This window comes from Triturus cristatus, chromosome 10 (assembly GCF_964204655.1).
Source record: "Triturus cristatus chromosome 10, aTriCri1.1, whole genome shotgun sequence".
Classification (NCBI taxonomy): Eukaryota; Metazoa; Chordata; class Amphibia; order Caudata; family Salamandridae; genus Triturus; species Triturus cristatus.
In genome coordinates, this window is record NC_140593.1 from 633,570,086 (window position 1) to 633,595,308 (window position 25,223).

The window sequence follows — 25,223 nt, forward strand, 5'->3', positions numbered from 1 at the left end:
ATCGGGATGGACCAAGTCAGCGATAAAGTGGAGAAGACTGTTTGCGAGAAGTTTGTCCAGAATCTTAGCCTCAACTGTCAACAGGGATATGGGGCGATACGATGTGCACTCCTTCAGGGGTTTATTTGGCTTATGATTGACCACCATCAAATCATTTGGTATCTCGGTTATTAATTACGCCGATGATACGCAGCTCACCTTTTCCATCGAGGGCAAAGATGCGGTGTCGCTGGAGACGTTCCATCAATGTATGGCGTCAACTGCGGACTGGCTGAGGCAGAACTCTCTGCAGTTTAATAGCTCTAAAACAGAGGTATTGCATTGCTCGCTGGACCGTGTCCCTCGGCCACTGCCTCCTGATTTTTGGCCTACCTCTTTTCAGGAAGCTCCTTTGGCAGCAGCATCCGCCAGAAATGTGGGCGTTGTGCTTGGGCCAAACCTTCAACTGGACCTTTTCGTTAATAAAACTTTGACCACCTGCATGATGCTGCTCCGTATGCTGTGGAAGATTCTTCCACTGCTGCCGGCTCATGTTCGACCAGAAGTGGTGCACGGCACCATATTGAGCAGGCTGGATTATTGCAACGCACTACTTCTGGGAGCTCCAAATAATTTGATGGCCAAGCTACAACGCGTGCAGAATATGGCGGCCAAGCTGGCTTTGTCCCGTCGCCGATCTGATTCTTCCTCCACGGCGTTAGCCGATCTTCATTGGCTGGCTGTCTCACAGCGAGTTATCTTTAAAGCACTCTGTTTAGTGTTTAAAGGACTTCATGGGCAAGGACCTGCTCCACTGCAGGAATTGTTCCAGTGGTATGTGCCCACTCGCTCCCTTAGGTCGCTGTCAGCACACTTCGTGGTAGTCCCAAAGATTCTGAGGGCCCGGATGGGCGGCCGAGCGTTTAGTTTCGTGGCAGCTAAACACTGGAATAATCTTCCTCTGCTGCTGAGAAGTTCTGGGGAGTTTTCCTCTTTTAGAAAGGAATTAAAAACATTTCTCTTTCCTAGGCATGATTAATTTGTTCCGAATGTTTTGTGTGGTGTAGGTATAACTGTCTAAAAGCGCCAGGATACCCTTCGGGTGACAGTCTGCGCTATACAAATACGCCATACATACATACTATAGCAGCAGTGCGGATCTCTTCGGGCAGCACACCTAACTCAAAACATTCGGTTTATAGATTAAGCAGATGGGGAGCCAATAGTGTTGACAAGGGCTTAAATAGCTCAATAGGGAGCCCATTGGGTCCCATGGCCTTCCCGGAGCGGACGTCCAGTATGGCCTTCTGAACCTCCGTCACTGTAATGTCAGCCTCTAAGGCCTCCCTGTCCAGCGGTGAAATAGCGGGGATATCTAGTGTAGCCAGAAAATCAGGAGACAGGGAGGCCTGAGAGTTGGGGGAGATAGTGTATACCTCCTCGTAATGACTAACAAATATGTCAGCTATGCTTTGGGGGTCAGTAAATAGGGTACCCTCCAGGGTTGCAATCGCGCGAACCCATCTGGTGGCTTGTTCCCTCGACTCCAGCCATGCCAGAATTTTACCCATCCGTTCCCCTTGCTCATAGATCCGGTGTCGAGAGGCTAGCAAACGCGCTGCCCCCTCCTCGAAGAGGAGCTGACGGTAATCTTGTCTCTTGAGTGTCAAGCTATGGTGTAGAGCGGGGTCCGGGTCTCGGGAGACCGACTCCTCCAAACTCGAGACCTCGTCCTCTAACTCCGATACCCCCCTAGTCCGCTACGCCCTATGTCCCACCATGAGTGATAGAGCCCTTCCTTTGATGACCGCTCGAAAGCCCCCCACAACGTCCCTGCGGATTCAACTGAACCAACATTTTCTGCGAAATAAAATTCAGCGTCCTTGCGGAGGGCGTCTCTGATGTGCGTCATTTTCAGCGCCCAGGGGTGTATGGAAATAGAACCGAGGCGTCCCCCCGTGTGGGAGCCCAAAGTCACCAGAACGGGGGAGTGGTCGGAGACACCACGAGCCAGGCAACCGGACTCAGTGAAAAGCTGAATATCCTGGGCATGAGTAAATAGGTAGTCTATCCTCGACTGACTACCGTGCACCCCGGATTGGAACGTGAAGCGAGTGTATGATCGGTTGAAACACCGCCAGATATCCACCATCCCCAGAGCACTAGCGAATTCGGACAATTGTGAACCTCTCGGTGGGTCATCTCGGAGAGGGAGGTGGCCCAAAGAACCGTCCATCGTGAGATTGATGTCCCCACCCAACACCAACACCCCGAGTGGCAGGCCCAGCAGCAGGACCCCTACATCATGCAGCGAACGCTGCAGTCCGGGGGGGGGGGGGGCATAAACAGAGACAGCACTGACTACACGCCCTTCCCAGGTGCCCGAGACCGCTGCATATCTGCCCAGGGGGTCAGTCCAGGAGTCATGAATGGCGTAGGGGCAGCCCCTCCGAAGTAGGATCCCCACCCCTCTGGAGCCCGAAGTGAAGCCAGAGTGAACTACCATCCTGTACCCTTTCCTATTCAGGGCGCCACAGGAGTTACCAATCAGGTGTGTCTCCTGCAGCAACACCAGGTCAAGCTCGTTACGCTTAAATTGCTGCAATACAATGCCTCTTAATTTTATCGCCCAATCCATTAACATTCCAAGTGGACAAATTGAGTGTCCGACCCCGTGCCATCACGTCCAACCAGCGGGAACTAAGAAGTGTCGGATATCAAGGCATGGGAAGTCGAGGTGGGAGCCCCTTGTGCCAATGGCAAGTGAATGGAGTAGGATAATGGAGAAGTAGACAATATCGTGTACCGGTGTAAAACAAAACAAAAACAAAAACAACTGGCATACCTGCAAGAACAGCAATACCAAGAATACTGCGACCAGCGGGGTTAAATCAAGGATCCAGTCCGTCATAATTTGCGTACGAGACACCTTAGAGGTAACATGCTTAAACAAAAACAATACTAAAAGGAATGCCCAAAAACTCCCCCCCCCGCCCAACATTCCCGTTTTAAACACCCGAAACCCCCCACCCTGCCTCCCTGCTCGGAGGTAACACAACCACCCGCCCCCCAAATTAGCAGAGTGCCTATCGCCCACCCTTCCAAGAACTTCAGGGACCGTGAGGCCGAGCCAAGCACACAACCCCCAGGAGTTCAACTGTATGCCAAAAATGAATCAGAGTAGCCAGCATGTCTCTAATGCGAACAATAAGAAGGGCTAGACCCACATCCCACCGCCCCATACTGGGTCCGCAGGGGAACAGGCTAGGCACGCTGAGATCAGGCCAACTAGGACAGTCACAACAGTCTATCAGCAGTTGACGAGTACCATCACAGACACCAAAGGAGGCAACGGAGGGGACAGGGTCAGTCAAGCAAAGGCCAATCAATGGCGGTCGACAGGCAACGGTGGGGTGACAGCGGCAGTCAGGCGCGCCTGGTCTCAACCTGATCACAAGGGGTAGTCACGAGAACCCCCACCGCACTCCCATGGACACTGCAGCCACCAGGCATACTACAGGCCGAAACGGTCCACCCAACACCGGCTGCAGCCTGACTGGCCCGGGCATGCAGGGCGGGCCTGAAGCTATGCCGCAGGCCACAATCCTGGGTCCCTTCCTGCGCAGACGTCACAGGGCTGCACGAGGCACACTGGAGATCAGGAGCACGAACAACGTCCCGCCGTGCCCCCAGCCGTCTCCGGGTAGGACACACACCTCGCTTCTCCCAGCATCGGGCGGCGGCCGCGTCAGGGACCAACACTGGCATCCTTAGCGAACGCACCGAGACGCTCCGACAGGTCCTCAAGGCCTCCGAGCGCCGCAGTACCGGGTACCGGCAGCACATACGTTGTCCCAAAGGAGATGTAGCGGGCAGCACTACGGGACCGCCCACCGGTCCCGGCAGGGAAACTCTCGCTGGTTCTTCCTCCTCAATTGGCGCCAAGGGAGACCGCCGACCGTAGGGCTCTCAGTCCACCAGCCGCACGGAGGCACACGGTCTCGTCCGGCCCAGCAGCGCAGGTCGCGGCGCTGAGTCTCTGCAGCCCCAAACGGACCACAACCAGCAGGAATCAACCGGTAAGCCCTTACGACAAGTGAACCTGGCAGTTTAGCGGCGATTAGGGGAAACAGGAGCGGATATTTAAAACGGATGTAAGCTCGATCGGCGGAGCAGAGAGCTTAAGCGGGCAACTTCATGCTCGGCCACGCCCCGTCTTTACTATTCTTAATGCTAGAGAAATCACCATTCAGCCGGAGAAATTTCACTTTTCGGCTGAAGAAATTGACTACCTAGGTCATACCATAACACCTGACGGCATTAAATCTAAGTTTTGTAAGGTGGAAGCTATTGTTCAAGCGCCTCCACCTCCTGATAAGGATTCCTTGAGATCTTTCCTGGGCCTTTGCAAATATTATGCTTGCTTTGTTCCTGATTATGCCTCAATTATTCAGCCCTTAAGAAACTTACTCCAAAGAGGTTCTAACTTTGATTGGACTGAGGAAATCAACACTGCTTTTACCAAAATCAAAGAACTTGTAGTTAAAGCTCCTGCCTTAAGTCAGTTTATTCCTGGTCACAAATGCACTGTTACTATAGATGCCAGCTTGAAAGGTATTTGAGCAATTTTGGACAACATGTTGGTAACAAAGAACTTACTGTATCGCTTCTACAAGTTTGTCTGTTGCAGAAACCAAATACAGTACTATTGAGAGGGAAGCTTTAGTCAGTGTCTGGGCTGTCCATCAATTTAAAACTTACCTCTGGGGCAGTCATTTAGTTATTTTCACTGATCACAAACCTCTTGTTTATTTATTACAAGGTGATGGTTTGGGAAAGGCTTCTGCACGACTTGTATGTTTATTATCTGATCTACAGGAATAAAACTTCACCATCAGGTACATACAAGGTGGTAAAAATGTCAGAGCGGACTGCCTTTCAAGTCTGCCTTTACCTTCAACTAATAACATTGATGATGATGATTTTGAATGTGTGGTAGCAACCATTGATGCCGCATACTCATCAAATGGGATTATTTCAGAGGATGATTGGGTAAATGCCACTGCTCACGATCCCATTCTTAAAAAAGTGTGCGATTACATCCTAAAAGGCAGGCCCCCCTTTCTAGTTTACCTCATTATTTGAAGCTCTGCATTAGAAATGGTTGTTTTATAAGACCTTCATCTCTTAGAATAAAATCTCATTCAGATTGCACATAAAGGGAATTTAGGTATCTCTGCCACCTGTGAAAAACTAAGGGAGAATTACTGGTGGCCCTCCATGAATGCACAAGATTCTTCATTTGTGAAGTTATGTCTGCAGTGTGTCATTTCTGACAAGCATTGGAGAACCACACAAAATCCCCTTCGTCCAGGTCCTTTACCCAAAAACCCTTGGACGAAGGTTGCATTGGATTTTGCTGGTCTTTTCAATTTCATGCCTACCTGTTGTAGGTATTTGTTGGTTCTTGTGGACTACTATTCCAAATGTATTTATTGTTCATGTGTTGAGTCAGCCACTACTCAATCTAATTTAAGTTTTTTGAAGGATGTTTTTTCATTGAGGGAGTTCCCAAGGAACTAGTCACTGATAATGGCACCTATTTTGTTTCAACATCCATGAAAAGTTTTCTCAATGATCGTGACATTAAACATATTCAAGTCGCTTTGTATAGCCCATCAGCTAATGGGCTAGTAGAGAAGGCAAACCACTTCTTAAAAGAAAGTGTTCAAACAGGTCTTTCTTCTGGTTTGGATGTTAAGTTATATCTCAAAGAAAAACTTAATGCTTATCATAATTCTCCTCATTCAACAACTGGTTCTACTCCCTTTGAGTTTTTGAGAGGTAGAAAGTGTAGATCTAAACTATTACCATCTTGCTTTGAACAGCAATCTGGTTTCACTAACAAGGGTGTTTTGCTTCTGTTTCTTCTATGCGTAACAAGGCGACTTTGGCACAATATAAACAAAAACAATATTTTGTAAATCTTAAATAAGTTAATGACAAGGACTTTGATGTTGGTTTGTGGGTCCCCGTCAGAAAACACACGACAATTAAAAAAGGAGAGTCTATGTTTACTCGACCATGTAAAGTTGAGAAAACAAGTCAAAGTGCTGTTTTGTTGCAGGGAAGGGGGTGGTGGAACTAGGGCAGGCTTGTGCCCATTTCTGATCTACAAGCAAATATTTATAAGAAAACAGTGGTGCCATGTGATGATAATGATGCTATTCTTTTTGAATCTCATGGGAGTCCTCATCACTGTGTCTGATTTCTAACATGAAATGATGTTTCTTCCTCTCTTTCACAGGTATTGTCCACAAAAAGCATTTTAAAGTTACCTGCAAGTTTTAATGACTTTGTTACGACTTAATTCTTTGTGGGGAGATTATGTAGTATTCTCACTCTGTCATTTAATTGCTTTATTGTTTCCTTTTATCTTTATTATAGTCTATACCCCTTTAATCCCTGTATTCCTTTTTCCACACTCCATTCCCTTTTAGAATGTTCTTAAAAGAAGGCAGTTCATTGTTAGCCCGATCTCCCTACTGTTCAGCACGATGCGCTGTGGGTCCTGTAATCTCTTTAAACTTATATTTTACAATAAATACAATTGTTCCAGCCTTCGCTTTTGCCGCCTCCCCACACTACACTTACTCACTATATGTGAAACAATAAGAACTTTCATTTGATCCATCATAAAAAAAGACACTAACCTTTCTAGGTTTGCTAAAGATATAACTGGTCCAGATCCAATTGCGTTTCAAATGTCCATAAAAACTCGAATCAAGACCCGCTGTACCCAATCCATCACCAGGAATAACGCCATCATCCTTTACTTCACGGCTGCCTCTATAAGGAGAAAACATTTATTTTTAGCATTTAAGGTAACTTTTCCTTTGTTCCCCAACTAGTTTCAGGGTACACAAGTACTATTATCTATACACACAGAAACAAGTGCTAAAAAACACTGATCGCCTCATCCACACCCAACACGCTACACTTTATATTTCAGAAATCTGCCTAATGCTAATAATCAATTCGTTAATTTGTCTACATAGAAATGATGAAGAGTACATCCCTTTGAAGAAGTTGGTTCTGCACTGTTCACCCTTCAGTTGATCTTTGTAATACCCTATGTGCAGGCAGTCGGCGTATGCACGAGGGCCCAATTCATGTTCTAGGCCGCTGAAATGACAATGCGCACACTAGCACTTTATCAGTGAGATCTCACCCCCCCCCCCCCCAAGCCACTTCAATTCACAGAAATTTCTAAACCAGTGAATATGACATAATCCCACGAGTCTGAGAAATGTGAAGGATGAGGAGGCAGCAATATCAAGGTGAATCAACGTCACAGGAAGTATACAACTTGCTCTCTTACTGAATGCTATTCACTGTGCAGCCACTCGTTCCCTTTAGGTGGCAGGAAGAATGCAGCAATTTAATGGACTCAAATCAAAAGGCAATACAGAAAATACACTCCTTAGGCCGGTCATTTATTAACCCTGACAGCCGAAGATAGTGTCAGTAAAGTTGTGCTGGAACCATTTTCAGAGTTATGCTATGTTATATGTTATATTGCATTTGTAAAGCGCGCAGTTACTCAGGAGTATCCCGGCGCTGAGCGCAACTGGGGAACCTATCCTGGCTTTCCCTGTGAGATGATCCCTACTGGGAATCTCCAAGGTGAAGACAAGCATCCCCGGCGCTGATGGGGCCGTAAGTGGAGATTAAGCAAGCTATTGCCCAGAGTTGCTGAGTGGGATCCATGATTAGAGGAGGCACCGAGAGAATTATCGAGTCCGCTGACCTTGGCCCAAGACCCTGCCGCGTCGGGAATCGAACCGTGGTCCCGGGCCGACTTCTGCTTACGGGTCTGCCGCCTCTAACCAGTGAGCCACACCAATCCACTAAGTGGGGAGACTATGAACATTCCAAGCATCACACAAAGAACAAGTGCTATATAGCAAAGGAGCCCCGCCCATTCAGCAGGACAGTGGTATGGGTGTGTAGCTCGTAGTGCTTTTTAAAGGAAACTGTGACACATATATTACTAAAGCATAGTGTGGGCGTGCACTTCATTAACAGACAAAACATTTTCCATTGAAATGGCCACAAAATTTGCATTGACATAGTTTTACTAATAAAACTATATAGAGCAACAAACTATAATGAGTAAAAATCGGGATTTTGAGAATATTTATCTTTTGCACACCACCAAGAAAAGGGCCGTGATTTGTTTTGCAGCAAATAAAATCTTTGCTGCAGTCACTTCAGAATTACAAAAAAAATTGCCTCAAGTTTTTTCTTAACGAATGATATATTTTGAAGTATTCATACAGTTAATTTACAGGTATTTACATGTTGTTGTGTGATAGAACAAAATTGACACCCTAAATAAAGCCTTTCATTTCACTCTCCCTATACCCCACCAAGATTGTCACATAGTTTCTACAAATTCTTCTAACTATGCAGTCAGAGAAAGAAAAGTAAACCTAAATCTTCATGTTAACAGAATAAACCGCAATTTGTTATGTATCTTGCGATCAGACCTGTGTTTGAATGCACAACAAATGAGACAAGACAAAAACACAATTTAAAGGCATATTTCTTGCTCATTCAACTTCTGAACTCCAACATGATTATTTTGGGGAGGCTGCGGTGCTCTACTTCCAGGGCCTAGGAGTCACTATGAAAACAGTTTGAAAGGTGAGGTACTTTACAACACAACTGCACAAGTATTCAAAAGGAAAATTGATTAACTGAGTCAACAAGAAATTGAGGCTCCATTGAGCAGTGAAGTAAAGCACAAGTTGAAACATGTTCACCAACTCCTTGAAAGTGATAAACGACCAACATCTAAAAAAGAAGATTGTGTAAAGACTGACGGAGGCGGAACGAGTAGATGTAGGTAAGTCTTTATTTGAAGTAATACCCTTACACCAAATATATGTGTTGTCTCTTCCAGAAGTAAGTATCAACTGTCAGCCTCAACAGCTGCCTATGCCTAAGGTTCTAGTTTAGAATGTGTAATCGTCTGAGAGCCTTAGGCATACGCATGCGGCAAGGAATGTTCGCCAGGCGCCATAAAGTAAATCACAACACATCTCCTTTTTATCAAAGAAAAAGTGCAATTTCCTCCATGAGAACGTGGAATGCAATACAGGAGGAAATAACAGAATAAACAAAAGAAATATGCAATCAAGAGAAAACAAATAGAAGGGGTGGAACTGGGGAAGGATAACAGGAAAAATATTTAATCTAGTACGTACAAAAAAAAACCCACAGGATAAATAGATACATGTGATAATAATAGTAGACAATCTCTTTTACACAAGGGGTAAACCAAGATAGGTGCAATTTATTCACACACAAAATCCTGCAACTTAGCGGGTATTTTAACTTCCCTGCCCAGTCTTTTTACATGGTGTTCTCTCCTAGTACCTTTCTCCTTATCTGTGTCCTCGTGATAAGAACCACCCTGTTCAACATTCTCATCATCTATGCCTTGAATATTGTTCCCCCCTAAGCGCAACTGGATCATCCAATAGTTCATCCTCTGTAGCCATCAATGACACCATCGTCCATGTCCTCACTCTGCACAACGTTTCTCCTCTGCACCACCATTTCACTCAAATATCCACCGACTGCATCTTCCAGGCTACCATCTTCCCTGATCTCATCATCCAAAAGCCAATCAAACTTGAGGTTGCCCGAAGGCCTGTGGCAAAACCCATCATTCCCCTTTACACAACGACAGACGTGAAATGCCAAATCTTGCAATCAGTCAAAAGAGCAGAATTACAGAAAACGTTCTCAACCACCATGGGCTGTGAAGAATTACTCCGTCCTTTTTTAATAAAACCACTCCTTTTCACTCTGACTCTGTCACCCATCCAAATGTGGACAGGTTTGCTTTCATGTTTGGACTTGTAATATTTCTTACTAGTGATCTGAGAGTTTAGAAGTTTCCCCTTAAACCCCTCGGAGGACCGAACAGCTAGCTTGGGTGCTAACAACCATCCCACATTATCTTTAGTGATTAGTGTTCTACCTCAATAAAAAAAAGGGCTCAAACCATTGGATTTGCAAGATGTAACGTGAAAGCACACAGACTATGAAACAATTCTTTCCTCGAAACATAGATCATTATAACTAGCAAGCTGGACAATTCATTCAATCACACGATTGAATCTCTTGACAGCACCATCACCAGCTGGGTGGTACAGAGAGGTAGTCTTGTGAGTGATGCTGTTATCCTTCATAAATTTCTTGAAGGTATCCGAAACGAATTGAGGACCATTGTCCCTCACAATGTATTTTGGTGAATCATCTCTCAAAAATAACTTCTGCAAAAAATATCAGTTTCATATACAACCTCTACCTCTGTCACTTAGAAAAATGGCCCACCAAAACAATGAGGTACAACTGTTCTCCATTCTCCCAAGTGGGTCCTGTAATGTCAATCCCTAAACTCATCCAGGGCATGCTGGGACTTGAACGAGGTTGCAACGGTGGTCTAAAAGTATGTTGTGACTCGTCAGAATTTTCATAAGCTGAACAGTCTCTCACCTTCCTTTCAATTTCTAGGTCTAAACCTGGCCACCAGTCAGAGTTTGTTACTCTACTTTTAGTTTTGCCAATGCCTATATGGTCCTCAAGACAAATATCAAGAATTTTTGACCGAAGGGAAACAGGAGGTATTACTGTTCCACTTCTCAAAATAAGGCCACATTCACAAGACAATTTGTGTCTCAATTCCCAGAATGTCTGCATTTTAGATGGGATGTCTTTTTTGTTTGCCAACCGTCCTTGACATACTTACTCACATCAAACAAGACTATCAGCTCCCTGGGCCAGCAACCATTTTGATTGTGAAATACATGGAATTTCTTCGAGAATGTTCGCCACTCAAAATCTGCAACAGATTCACTCACACAGGGTAAAGGCAATGACTCAAAGTATGCTACAACGTTTTTTACGTCACAAAAAAGAGGGGGGATCAAAGTACAAAGACCCGCACCAATCTAAAACGTCTCAGCAATTTTTAAACAACAAACAAGGTGCAAAAGAGCCTGGGACACAATCCCCTATGTCCCAAAGCTAGGGAAAACCAGGAGGAAGTCAACTGGTTTCACTAGATACATGCAACAAGAGATAGCTCTGCACACTTGTAAAAATTTAATTCTCAATAGCCCACAATAAGGTACAATTATAGTGTAGTTGTATGCTTATATAAGGAAACAACGTTATTCAGTTGAAGTTGATTTTTCATCTTTATTCATTATGCAACCGCCAACGCATTTCGTCCACACATGAACTTCTTCAGGGCTCAACAATAATTGCAAATCGAATCGGACGGACGTTTTGGGGACGGAAGAACACTGTGACCAACTTACTACTTTGCCCTAATGGAAACAGAAGATGGACGATGACCGGACAATTTCTTTCACAAACAGATTGTGTTAAACATGTTGACCATGAACATCTGATAATAGAGAAAAATTATTGTTGAGCCCTGAAGAAGTCCATGTGTGGACGAAACGCGAACCACCAGGGATATGCCCTAATGTTCCAGCCATGTCCGGAGAAGGAGAGCCTCTTGACATAGGATCCACGACCCCACCCCACCCTGTTTGTTGAAGTACCACGTGGCGGTGGTGTTGTCCGTGAACACCTGCACTACTCTTCCCCAGACAGAAGAATCGCCCGAAGCTCCAGAAGGTTGATGTGGAGCCCGGATTCCGCTCCCCGCCTACCCCATGTGGCCGTACCATCCCAGAAGTGATGCATCAGTTACCACTGTGAACTCTGTTTGGGGAAGTGAGAGGGATCTTCCGTTTACCCCATCCCGGTTAGTTAGCCACCACTGCAATTGCCATGTAATGCCCTCTGAGATCTGAACGAAATCGGACAGGTTCCCCTGATGATGTGCCCACTGGAACTTCAGGTGCCACGGCAGAGCCCGCATATGCCATCTGGCATAATCCACCAGCAGGATGCAGGAGGCCATCAGACCCAGCAGCCGCAGGGTCACCCTGATTGAAACCCGGGATAGAGGCTGAAAGATCAGAATCATAGCCCGAATATCCCAGACTCGCTGCTCGGGAGGATAGACCTGAAACTGCGTCATGTTCAGAACCGCTCCCATGAAGAGAAGCTTCTGAGAGGGAGTCAGGTGTGACTTCGGCACGTTGATAGAAAACCCCAGAGAATGCAGGAGGTTGGCTGTAGTCAGTGCTTAATTTGTAAAAGATTAAGTGCTGGGGCTCAAACTTTACCTCAGACAAACTCGGCCGGAGTCATGGAACTTTGGGGTGCTAAATACGAAGACTGAGACTCTTGCTTCTACTTCAAGTCTCTTTAATCCACCACCAGACACTCCCTGCCTCCATATCTCACTTGTGCAGGTTACTTTTCTTCCTTAGTTTCGCTCTCTTTGTCATTGTTTTTCTGTTTTTCTCTTCCTCGTTCTTTGCCCCTTTTGTGTTTTTCCTCACCGAGGCCCTGGTTTAAAGTTTGTTGAGGTAAAATACATGCTGGTCCCCTAAAATCAGTGCTGGTGGTTGTGGGCTTCACTGGGCAACCCTCACCACCGATTAAGCACTGGCAACACAGTCTGTTGCCTCTGGCAAACAAACCGGGGAATCAATGTGAGGAAGGCAGCAATGGGATAAGTTCTGGCCTCAGCATCCCACCTCTGCCCTTAACGGAAGGAGAGCGGTTGGAACATGCCACGTTCCAACCCAGCTGCTGCACATGGTAGAAATAGGGCTTTTCACGGGCTACAAATTAAAACAGTTCACATGGCCTGCATGCTTTTAAGGTTCCCACGCTAATATAATCTACTAGGAATGTTTGCAAATAGTATTTTCTAGGTTTTATATGGTTTTTATATTGCATGATGAAAACATATATGATCAGATTTTCACTGCACGTTATGAATATATAGAACCTGCTCTGTCTCCAAAGCTATAAAAGTCAGACTCCATAATGCAACTACTTCTTTTAAATAAAAGGTGTAATGCATTTTAATTTTGTCATTGTTTTGGGATCGAAACTCTGAAAAAGAAGAACTAAAATTATCTGTTTAAATATCTTTTCCCTCTTGGAAAATGGTACAAATGGCTTTGTGTCTCTTATGATGTTCCCTTTAGGAAACAACACAGTACATTGGTTTTCTTTGTTTGCTATTTAATATTAAGAGATGTACAATTTCAACGGGTGATTATGCATATACATTTTTATAACATGGATTAAAATTAAACATCCCCCTAAAATGACGCTACTCAGACAAACTGCCGGTGTAAATGTGAAAAGGCGAATGATAGGAAAGTGCCCGAGCTCCCTTCTGCACCTGCTCCGTTTTTTCAAAATCAGGGAACACACACATCTACCTTTTGCAAATTGTACAGAACCATGTTGCCTTGTCCGACTGCCTGACTTACGTGCATTTGCTTTGGCAAATATGGAGGTCTACAAGCAAGCAGCAAGGGTCTCACGCTGATAATGCTTTCTGTCTCAAACACAACGACTAGGGCAGAATAAGGCCAGCCGGTTTTATTTCTAGGCAGCGAGGAGTGCGCACTTTTAACTTGCTCTTCATTGTTGAGTGCCTTTGCAGAAAACTTCATCCTGCACCTGCGCAGTTCCAGCTTGCCTCGCCCCAGCGCAGCTACGGGAGCCTGGTGGCAGGCTTCCTTCAAAACTATCAAATCTGCGTCAGCGATGTGCGTATGAAGCAGCCGTGCTAACGTGAAGAAGATGCAGTATCATCATACTAGACAGCCATCCTGAAGGACAGGTACATTTATCTTTTAATAATTATCGGGCCAGCCACCCATTGAAGGAAAACTTTATAGCCCCTGCCCGGTTAAATAAGAGCCGGGGCTGAGCACCGGAAAGCACCGGCACAAATTAAGCACTGGCTGTAGTCTGAAGGTGGGAAACGACAGCCTGGGGCGAGCCCTCCTTTAACAGCCAGTCATCGAGATAGGGGGAAGACTGGAACCCCTGATCTGCGCAGATGAGCTGCGACCACTGCCATCACCTTTATATACACCCGAGGGGCACTGGTAAGACCAAAGGGGAGCACAGCAGCCTGAAAGTGCTTGTGGCCTACCGTGAACCGCAAGTAACATCAGTGGGCCGGCAGTACGGGGATGTGAAAATAGGCATCCTGCAAGTCCAACACTACCATCCAGTCTCCAGGTTCGAGGGTAGAAAGGACCTGAGCTAGCGTGAACATTTTGAACTTCTCCTTCTGGAGGAAGCGGTTGACGTTTCAGAGATCCAAGATAGGACGCAGGCCTTTGTGTCCTTCTTGGGCACCAGAAAGTAGTGGTAATAACAACCACAACCTACTTCTGGGGCAGGAACTCGCTAGATGGCTCCCTTGGCCAAGAGAGCCTTAATTTCCTGTTGGAGAAGGGCCTGATAAACTTCCGACATACGATGGAACTGAGGTGGCATGCCTGGGGGGAAGGGGTAGTCTCAAAGGGGAGGGAGTAGCCCCTTCGGACTATTTGCAAAACCCACCTGTCTGACGTGATGGTGCACCAGTGGGGGAAATGATGGTGAATTCTGCCACCCACTGGCGATTGGTGGCCCTAAAAGGTCAGACTAGGAGGGTATGAAAGCTGCTACAGAGGGGGCGGTGGTGGACTGGCCCACTCGCTGGACCCAGACCCACAAAGGTGGGTCCCACATCCTGCCCACGAAGGGGCTGAACAGCTTGCACCAGCCTGTGGCTCTGGGTGGAACATAGCCCGAGAGTCCTCGAAGCGCTCCAGCATGTTGTCCCCGAACAGGCGCCGGCCATCAAATGGCATGTCCATAAGGGTAGCTTGGAAATCACCAGAAAAGCCAGTCGACATCAGCCAGGCATAACGTCGAAGGGCTACCGATGTTGAAATCGTTCTGCCTAGCGAGTCAGCAGTGTCCAGCCCACATCGAATGGTAAGCTTGGCTGCATCTCTCCCCTCGACGACTGCATGGGAGAGCACGGCCCGTACCTCCTCTGGGCACTCGGGCAGCACCTGCGCTACTGTATCGCACACGGAGTGGCTGTAACGACCCAACAAACATGCAGTGTTTACCGATCGCGGTCCCAAGCAGGAGGAAGAAAACAGCTTCTTCCCAAGGTGGTCCAGCTTTTTGGATTCCCTATCAGGTGGAGCGTTAGGGACTGCGACTTTGGACGTAGAGGCTTGGACCACCAAGCTCTCAGGGGTGGGGTGTTGGGAGAGGAAAGTGGGGTGGCCTGGGGTAGGGCGGTGGCGTCTGGCATCATCCTATCCACAGGAGCCCCTGTGTTGGACCTGGACAAGGTGCCCAAAAGGATGTCAGTGAGGGTTCATTAAACTGCAGCAGGGGCTCCGAAGAGCTCGCTGCCGGTTGAAGCACCTCTGTCAGGAGGTTAGTCCTGACTGCCACCGTAGGTAGCTCGAGAGCCTCGGCCGCCCTACGCAACACCACTAAGTAAGACGCTCCCTCCTCCGTGGCCACGGTAGGAGGAGACAACATGCCAAAGTCTGGGGAGATATCCAGACCACTAGCTTCCCCCAGCTCCTCTCTCCAGTCCGGGTCATAGTCCAACTGGTCAGTCAAAGGGTCTCCAGACCCCTCCCAGTGCTCATCACCCTCCTCTGGTTGCCAATCTGGCCTGAAAGGAACATCAGGGTGGAACAAGGGCACAAAAGTACCAGTCGGTGCCAGATCCGGCGTTCCAGCTCTGTGTCCACCTCAGGGTGAAGGCCAGGGTCGATGCTGGCTGGGGACACAACCGGCATCAGCTGCGGATGCGGTGCCCGTGGAATCGGCGCCGGGGGAGGTGTTACAAGGTCGACCGGCGCGATCCGGAGCCATGCCGGGATCCAAGGGGACCCTGCAGTGCCAGGGACGAAGCCGTTTAAGGCCCAGGGCCCCCAGCCGAGTCTGCGGGTACCGAAGGAGCGCCGGCTGAGTCGGATTGCCCAGAGATGAGATGCATTGCTTCATAGAAACTCCAAATCTGGGCTGGGGTTGTCGGGAGCCGGGAAGGGAGGGAGACTCTGAGTCGACCCAGCGGGCTCCACACGCAGAGCTGCGGGAGGGGCACCGCCCGCATCCTTCATCGCGTCGGCTGACAGACTGGGAGTAGTCGAAGAGCAACGATGCTGCTTTGACACTCTTGTGCTTCGACTTACCTGAGGAGTGCGAAGACTTGAAAGAGGACTGGTGGTAGTGGCTCCGCGACCAGTCCTTCGACATCTATAACTGTCTCTTTCACATTGTAGGGACAGCACAGGATCTGGACTATTGGGATGCAACATTATACCCAATTTACCCTGATCCACCCATCCAAGCACAGAAGGACCAACAGCTGACACACAGTTTTCACAACATTTCTCTGCCTTTGAATTGAAAAGAAAGTTCCTTATAGCCCAAAACATCAAAAGGGTCACCAGTGAACACTTTGGGAGAGATGTCAGGATTGACTAAATGATTACTACAACAGGTACAAATGTATCCATCCACACCTTCTTTTTAATTTTGGTACTTGGTAAACCAGAGTCTGCCACTATGGAGACATCAACACCACCAATGGATGAATCGCACATGGGTTTCCTTCTTTTACCCTGCACATTAAGGATTTCATCATCAACATGTAAAACGCATAGATTCAAACTATCGCCATCAGAGGAATAAGATTCGTCAAGACTAACTGGTTCTACAAATTTTACATTGACATCTCTCTTCAATTTACTTTGACACATTTTTAAAAAATGCCCAACAATTCCACATTTGGAACACTTCTGTTTGAGTGCAGGACATTTCTTATAATTTGCTAAGTGAAATTTACTCTCACACCTAAAACATTTTCTGTCACCACTCAATTTGTTTTTGAATGCAAAATCTTTCTTACTAGAATTAGGCTCAGATGGGGGTTTATGAGAAATGTTTCTTGTATTTCTGACTCTGCCAATCGTAGCATACTCATTGATACCAGATTTGTTTTTTTCCTCTGACAAGACTGCTTCCACTCCCCTTCCAGTCAATTCTGCACTCTTTACAATGTCAATCACCTCTTGGAGAGAATATTCCCCTTTAGCCCACAGTTTTCCTTTTATATTGCAATTAACAGCTTGCATCACAATTTGATCACGGATAAATTCATTGTGTCATGTGCCAAAGCGACAAGTTAATGCTAAGTTTTTCAGCACAGCTACAAAATCCTCCACAGATTCCTACACCTCCTGTTTTCGCTGAAAAAATTTAAATCTGTCAGCTTAGAAAGATCCTCAAAACATTTATATTCACATCGCTCTGGTCAACTTGTCTGAGGTTATTGTTGATGCGGTTATACATTTTCATTCCTTGAGCACCCAAACAGTGTAGTAATTATTTTTTCTTCTTATCTGGAGTGAGATCGTCATTATCGTTAAAAGTAGGAACGTAATGTTCGAAATACTCACGCCATTCCTCCCACTTGAGTGAAGAATCCCCAGAAGTAGGTATAAGAGGATGCAGAAGAGAAAGATTCCAAATGTTTCCTGAAGCCATTCTCAAAGAAAGTGAGAAAGGAGAGCCGAAGGAAAAAACAGAGGATTAAGGCAACTAAAAACAACAGGAGACTATGAGGAATAGGAAGAGATAACAACAAAATATAAGTGTCGACTGGAAGATGACGTAGAAGCCTGGATCAAGCTAGCATTGTCACTGCTTGGTAGAGTCTCCATCATGAAGATGGTGATTTTGGGCCTGAGAGTTAACTGGGCCAAGTCGGGGGCGTACCCCTTTAATCCAGACGTACCTGAATGTGACATCCGGCTGGGAGGAGACAGGCTGCAATGGCATCCCACCACTTTCCGATACCTAGGGATACGAATATATAGAACACCGGCAGATATCTTGGAAGGGAACCTCTGCCGGGCGATCGCTTCTGTCCGAGCGCAAATTGGCTTCTGGAATACCCTACCCCTTAACGTGCCCAGCCGCGTGGCACTGACCAAAATGATTGTGCTGCCTCGCCTCCTCTATTATTTTGCGAATATGCCTCTGTATGTACCTGTCAGGCTCTTTCGTGACCTAGAGGCGCTGCTCCGCTCCCTCATCTGGAACAAGGGGAGGCCGCAAGTGGCGCTCACTAAATTATATATGCCCACAGACTCGGGGGGCCTGGCGGTTCCTAACCTGGAACTGTACTATCTCGCGGCACAGATGCAATGGGTGGCGGGATGGCTGAGTGGCAAACAACTCGAGGACACTGCCACACATATGGCTGCATGGACACAAACGCAAATTAATGCGCTGTTTCACCCGATAACCCGCGCACCCTGCCCCACCCAGATCTACTTGGCAGTGGCGCGCAGATGCTTTCTGAGGAGCCTTCGTCTCACGCGTGCTACTAAACCTTATGCCCCGAGCATGCCACTCTTGGGAATGCCTGGCCCGACAGGGCCGCTCACGGAGGCCCACTTAGCTGGCTGGGATCAGGCGGGGGTGGGCACACTGAGCGATTTGTATGCTGATGGCGAACTGCTCACGTTCGCCAACTTGGCTGAAGACACGACTCTCCCGGCGGGACAGTTCCTCCTACACGCCTCCCTCTTGCACACACTCACGGCTTCCTGGGGCGACATGACAGAGGAGCCCCCGGTGCATACCTTCATGCAATACCTACACGTTATGGGCCATGGCGCGCACATCGTACACTGGCTGGCGCAGGCACTACAGGCGCACTCGCAGCCATCCACAACAACACTGAGGGAGCGCTGGACGACAGACAGGGGAAGAGACTGGACGGACAAAGAATGGGCAATGATACTGACCGGCCCGACGAACATCCCACGCAATCCCCGCTTTAAAATTATACAGTACTACATACTACAACGCGCATACCTCACCCCCGATAAAATTAACAGATACTTTGCGAGGACAGACGCAACCTGCCCGCGATGCTTACTGCCGGGAGCGGACCTCTTACATATGCTATGGCACTGCCCAGAGATACAGGCGTACTGGGAAGCGGTGCTGACACTGCTCGCGCACGGCGCCGATGGGCGGCTCCCGCATACATGGGAAACATGCATTCTAGGACTCTATCGGCGCACAAAAGAAAATAAAGTACAGGCACGCTTTTGGGACATGGGCCTTATAACGGCCAAACGCATGCTTACCAAGCACTGGAAGGCAGCCGCTCCCCCACACGTACGCCATTGGAGAGCCTCTTTTGCTAATTGGGCGCAGGCGGAGAGCGCGGTGCTCCTTCGCGAGGAAACGTCAGGGCTCCGGAAGTTCCCCATCGCCCAACTTTGGGATAATCTCCTTGGGACATTCCAGAGGGCTTGCCAAGACAGGGGGATAACCTGAATCCCTGGGGTTTGTCGCACCTCTGCTGGCGGGGCGGCGGCGGCCCCAGGGCTGCTGGGAGGGCGGCTCTTATCCCCCCTCCCTACTTGCCCCTGATTGTCCCGGATGCCCTGGGGGTGGTGGCGGGCGGGTGCGGGCACGGACACTGGGGAATTCCAGTCCACTTGAAAGCCCTCTTTTCCTTTTGTTCCCCTCCCTTAGCCTGCGATTCCCCGCGCACACTACGCGGTCCTGCTGTGCCCAGTCTGGCGGATGATGACCCTCCTGCTCTACCGCAGAATGATCTCCCCCCCCCTTCTTCCCCCCCCTTCCCCTCAACCCTACTTGAGTTCACGACCCTAACCTTAACACATACTATTGCCATGCATACACGGGATAGATAAGGACTATGATGCTGCATACCAGACTCGCCAGATCTATGCGCTGCCATATGGGTCGCTGTGAGCTATACTGCGCTATCCTTGCCGCGCTTCGGCCCACGCTCTGGGCACGCTGCTGGCGCTCGGCCACCCGGAGGCCTTTACGTTTGGGGTAACAGCGACGTCCGATGGGTCTCTGGATCGGGGCCTGGGCGGCGGCCGGCGTGGCCGTGGAGTGGGCTGGATTACAGCGCCATCCTCTATCACCGATAACATGCACCTGGAGCACCACAAAAAATTAAAAGCACATACACAGCACCACACGCCTACTCCCTTCACAGCGCACTCACCTCCCTTCTGTACGCATGCTCCCCTGTATGATGCCGCCGGACCCCCGGGATGTCGGCTAAATGGCTGTGTTCTAATATCTGGAAGCATACACTTTGTTTAACTGCTTCACCACCTGGACGGTGACAGTGCGTTGTACGATGATGTAAATGTGCACAATAAAGGTTTTTCAAAAAAAAAAAAAAAAAAAAATGAAGATGGTGATTTTGCCCCGTTTTCTGTTCCTATTCACAAACATTCCTATGGTCTTACATACCTCATTTTTTCATAGAGTCACTACGCTATTAATAAAACTAGCCTGGGCGGGCAAGCAGGTGAGGGTGCGATGGCAGATACTAACTCTCCCATATCATATTGGGGGGTTGGGTGCACCAGATTAGAATTTGTATCACAGAGCGGCGCAAGGCGCTCAAAATTATTACTGGATGCACGGTTCACCAGACATCCCGTTTCTCCGCATGGAGTAACTCTTTGCTGACCCGCTCCCCCTTTCAGCCACGATATTTGAACCCGCTGACTGTAGGACGGGGTTTCTGGACTCCATTAATTCGACACGCCACGCCTGGCATACTTTACTGCACCTACAGGCAGGGGCCCTGATGTACTCTCCAGATATGCCTCTGAAGTGGACCCGTTGGTTGGCTCCATGTCGGGATAAAGGGGTTGTTCGTGCGTTGCAGACACTGAATGTACTAACCGCGGGAGACCTCTTCCAAGACGCTGCGGTTACGACTTGGAAGGACGTGGAGGGCTTGGTCGTAGACAGCACCCCGCTACAAAGATTTCAGTTACATAGAGTGTGGAGGGCTCTATGGGATGTACTGGGGAGGATCTGCAGGAACCGCCTGAGATGTTGGAATTGTCCTACATTATTAAAGCTAAGTCGCCTCGCAAGGTGGTCTCCAGCATTTATAAATTGGCAATGTCTCACAGAGCGAATCACTATACGAAAGCCAGGCTAGCCTGGCAACATGATTTTTAACTGGAAATAGAGGACTATGTGTTCATATTGTTGTACCAGTACACGGCGTATATCATTACACGGCAGACATAGGCTAGTCCACTTCAAGTATTTGAACAGAGTGTATTATACCCCAGAGAGACTATTCAGATATGGACTGAGGGAGAACCCGGCTTGTGACAGGTGCCACGCGCACACTGCAGATTTTATCCACCTGGCTTGGCATTGCCCGGAGGTGTACCGATATTGGGAATCGATCTTTCCTGGAACTGGGGAGGGTGGTTGACACTGAGCTCACTCTGGATCCGGCACTGGCCCTCCTGGGGTATTCCAAAAAGTTACCTAAGGCAGTCTGCAGACTGGTAGACATGGGTCTCCTTCTAGCGAAACAACGGGTTGCAATGTGCTAGTTGAAACGTCCTGTGTCCACATTGACGCAATGGTCGCACGACATGCTCTACTGCAGCACACAAACTGAGAACTTCAGTGAATTACTCCCTGCCCAGGAGCAGACCCAAGAACGTCTGGGGATTATATACTACATATCTACTTACTAAAGGCGTGGGCCCTGATGGAGCACCCCCGCCACTCCTGACGATAATGACCCCATATCTGGCACTTGACTTATTGCATACAGTATACTCTACATGACACTCCCCTGAGTGCCTTGCCAATGGGGGGGTTTGGTCCCCGGAAGGTCTGGTAGGTTGCATGGGAGGGAGGTTTGGTCTGCCGTTAATTGATAAGCAAGGTACCCAGCCTACTCGATACCAGTGCTTGTCACTGACCTTTGTAAGCCGTCTATTGGTAATGCTCAATTTTGATGGTGACTTACGTATGTTGTTCATTTGATGTTATTTGGCGCACCAAGACCACTATGAGCGAATGATCTTGTGACATCTGCGGTTCCTGTACTCTGCCTGCCCCCTTGGGTTGTTGGCTCAATAGCTGTGTATACAATCGTGAAATGTCATGCCGCCGGCCCCCTGGGTTGTAGGCAAGAGGCTGTGTTGAAATGAGACTTCTTTTCAATAAAAAGTAAAAAAAAAAAAACAATCCTCAGCATTAGGATCAAGATCTCACTGGTGTCGACCCACTACTCGTCCGAGCGCACCCACATCACCGAAGGCGGATAGTGGCCCCCCGGGATAACGCCGTGTCTGGAAGCTGTCCTGCAGGATAACCATCAGGATATCGGCATCTGAGTGTGGCCCTCTCGAGACAACATCGAGTCAGGAAGCAGGTCGGCAGGAAAACAGCAAGTCATCGTCACCAGGTTCACGCGAGTAGGCCCACGGAATGTACCCATCACCAGTAGCAGCTCAGCAAGATCAAGGAGGCGACGACTGACCGGAGCAGAGGAGCTGCCACAATGTCAAAGGAAAGCAGGTGTACCAGAGAAGGCACACACATCTGAACGAGCTTCCAGTGCAGGACCGGGCTCTCCGACCCTTCCCCCAATACGATTTTCTCACTGCAGCAGCTCTCAGGACCCCAAAGGAGACGACCCGTCTTGAATACTTCCTCCACCTCATCGGCTGAGAGGCTAGAAGCAGCTTTTAACCCTCGGATGTTCACCGCAGCAGGGATACGGCTAACGATTCTGCATGTACTTTCCGCCCCCCTCTCTCCCCTCCCGCCATCACAAGACGATATACACGGCTGATCTCACCGCCGCTAATACAACCCATGGATTCATGCAGCGTTTGTTTTTGTAATTCGAGCAAGTGGCAACATTCATTAACTTAAATTGAGACCCATCGGGCTTGTGCAGCCAACAGGGCGCGGAGATCTAGTTCCGCACGACGAGTATAATATGTTACTGCTCCAAGGTACAGGCCCTACGGACTCTATTGTTTTAATCATTAACTTGGGCGCTTTCCCCTATTTTGCGTTATTCTTTACTCTTTCCCCCCCCCAACTCATTCCAGAATGGACGGCCCACTAGTCATGGCAAATCCACCATTTTGCTATCAAGCTTTAAATAGCTGCATTCCTCCCCTCAAAATGGCAGGCTTATCTACTAGATAGAGTTTGCTCTACCTCCTTGTTGTGTCGTAATACTCCTCCACACCAAGTCATGAACAAAGACATAGGACCACCGCTCTCTACTCAATACTTAAAAAAAAAAAAAAAAAAAAAAAAAGAGAGAGGACTATCAACTGCAACCAATAGAAAGAAACAGAGCACTTTACCCAGAGAGGAAATCACATAGAAAGAGTGATAGGACTTCACACCTGATCCAAACTATCTCTGAGCAAACAAGCAGCCATCTTGGAACGGCTTTTCTATTAGTCATATTTAAATTATAACATATCCCCGACCTCACCTTTGGATTACTGTTTCCACCAACGTACAGAGGTAGATATGACCTCATTCTCCGACAGTCATTAGGATCTAAGTCAGTAAGATTTACTTAGTATTCAACACGAACATGACCCCTTACCTTGACACTCACACAAACATAACTAGTCCCTGTCTATCTAAGTTTCACTTCAAGGCATTAATCCTATCTACCTTTCATACTCTCTGACCATTCCACCCCTATCCTAGCTTCTCTTCATCCCCTCAATTCTCATTACTTCGCTCACGCTCCGACCCCCCCCCCAAAAAAAAATACCTTGTCTTCTATCTGACCCTCTTTCCCACTCTCATTATAGACTACACCCACAACATGGAGCTAACTGGCTTGCACACATACTCCATTAAATACCCCCCTAACCTTACAAAAAAAGCAGCCAAAAGTTTCAGACATAAGCTATTAAAATCTGACCCCTATTTCTCAAACTATAAAGGTCAGATAACAAATGACATAATCTTCTATACTAAAAGAGGAGCAAAATGGCGGAAAGCATTTCTCGCCTTATTCTCAATTTCATCTACTAAGAAAAAACCACATGGGCTTACACTATCTATCACTCCCTCCCCGTTTTACAAAGCGGTAGCGACATTCCCCATATACCATAACGGAATCCTCCTCATGCAAGCCTCAGATCAGAACCTGAACTTACTAGATAACATCTTTCCGCACATCGAAGAGAAAGTAGTTCGACCCCGTCCCACCTCCATTGCATACCACTCTCCCAACACTCAGCCCAACCTCCCACCTGACTCCCCCTGACCTGACTCCCCCTCTAGTCCTCCCCCTTCCAGCTCCCACTGTGTACATACTCCCGCCCGACACTATTGAATCCCCACTACATGACTTACATCCTCTCAAGGCCTACTCCTCCACCAACACCACCATGATGCCTAGCACTCCACACATAAGTATCCCCTTCCCTATAGCCTTCCCATACCACAGCCATGCCCCCGACTCATCACACAACTCAGCCCACCCCCTCATCTTTCTCTATGCCCAAACTTTCCACTACAGGATGTAAAAAAGGGGAGGAGTATGGAGGGATTAATCACTCTTATTTTATGTCTAAGGTACCATCATTTACCCTGACATTCCATATTTTTTTTAGAGATACCAAATACTTGTAATTTTGTTCGGTGCAAATATCAAACGGCAGGTCTCTGGCACATCATTTGCTTATACAAAAATTATACCGACAGACACGAAACAAATAATACTTAAACAAAAATCAATTTCACAGTCTAACATACAAAAATACACATATACAATATATACAACATATATAATACCCAGTGGTACATTTCGAGGTAGTCCCCTTTGCACATGAGATATCACATCTCTCTCTTATTTATGTCTGTGCATCTATAATTCGAAATTAATTTCAACAATAATTGGACTCCACAAAAACTTGTCGACGCAGTCCCGGTCGCGTTTCAGCCGTCTATTCCTTCAGGCTTCGTCAGGACAAGGGTATTCAGACTCTGGAGTAATGTCTTTACTCTCAAGGTCTTGTCACATGGGGCACGCGTTCCCCGCCATAGGTAATTCCAGGTTTGAATTAAATTCCTTTAATTTCTACTGCCGCTTTTATATGCGGTAGACTCCCCTCGGCGAAGCCGCCGTTCCTTTGCCTCACTGCCTGCCATCACAGTCTGCCATCTACAGTAACAATCCTGACGGTTACTAACTCGCCGCATTTCCACTACAACCTCAGCCACACTCTCCCCCTACACATGTACATCCGATGAGACAGCGCTCCTTCAGTCCCCCTCCCCTCCCACATCGAACCTCACCGCCTCTCCCCATACGGCGCACAGCACCTTCACACCTCCGTTCTTCTTCCCCCCCCCTTTCAAGGAAC

General features: G+C 47.8%; 1 protein-coding gene across 2 annotated transcripts in view; it reads right to left on the bottom strand.

The window, feature by feature from the left end:
* The window catches only part of GTF3C1 (general transcription factor IIIC subunit 1), a 1,956,011-nt gene that overhangs the window by 1,047,611 nt on the left and 883,177 nt on the right, over positions 1-25,223 (bottom strand). For both annotated transcript variants that reach the window (XM_085632176.1, XM_085632175.1), the window contains exon 21: positions 6,693-6,828. In XM_085632176.1, the coding sequence (XP_085488302.1) occupies positions 6,693-6,828 (136 nt within the window). The remainder of the gene's footprint in view (positions 1-6,692; positions 6,829-25,223) is intronic.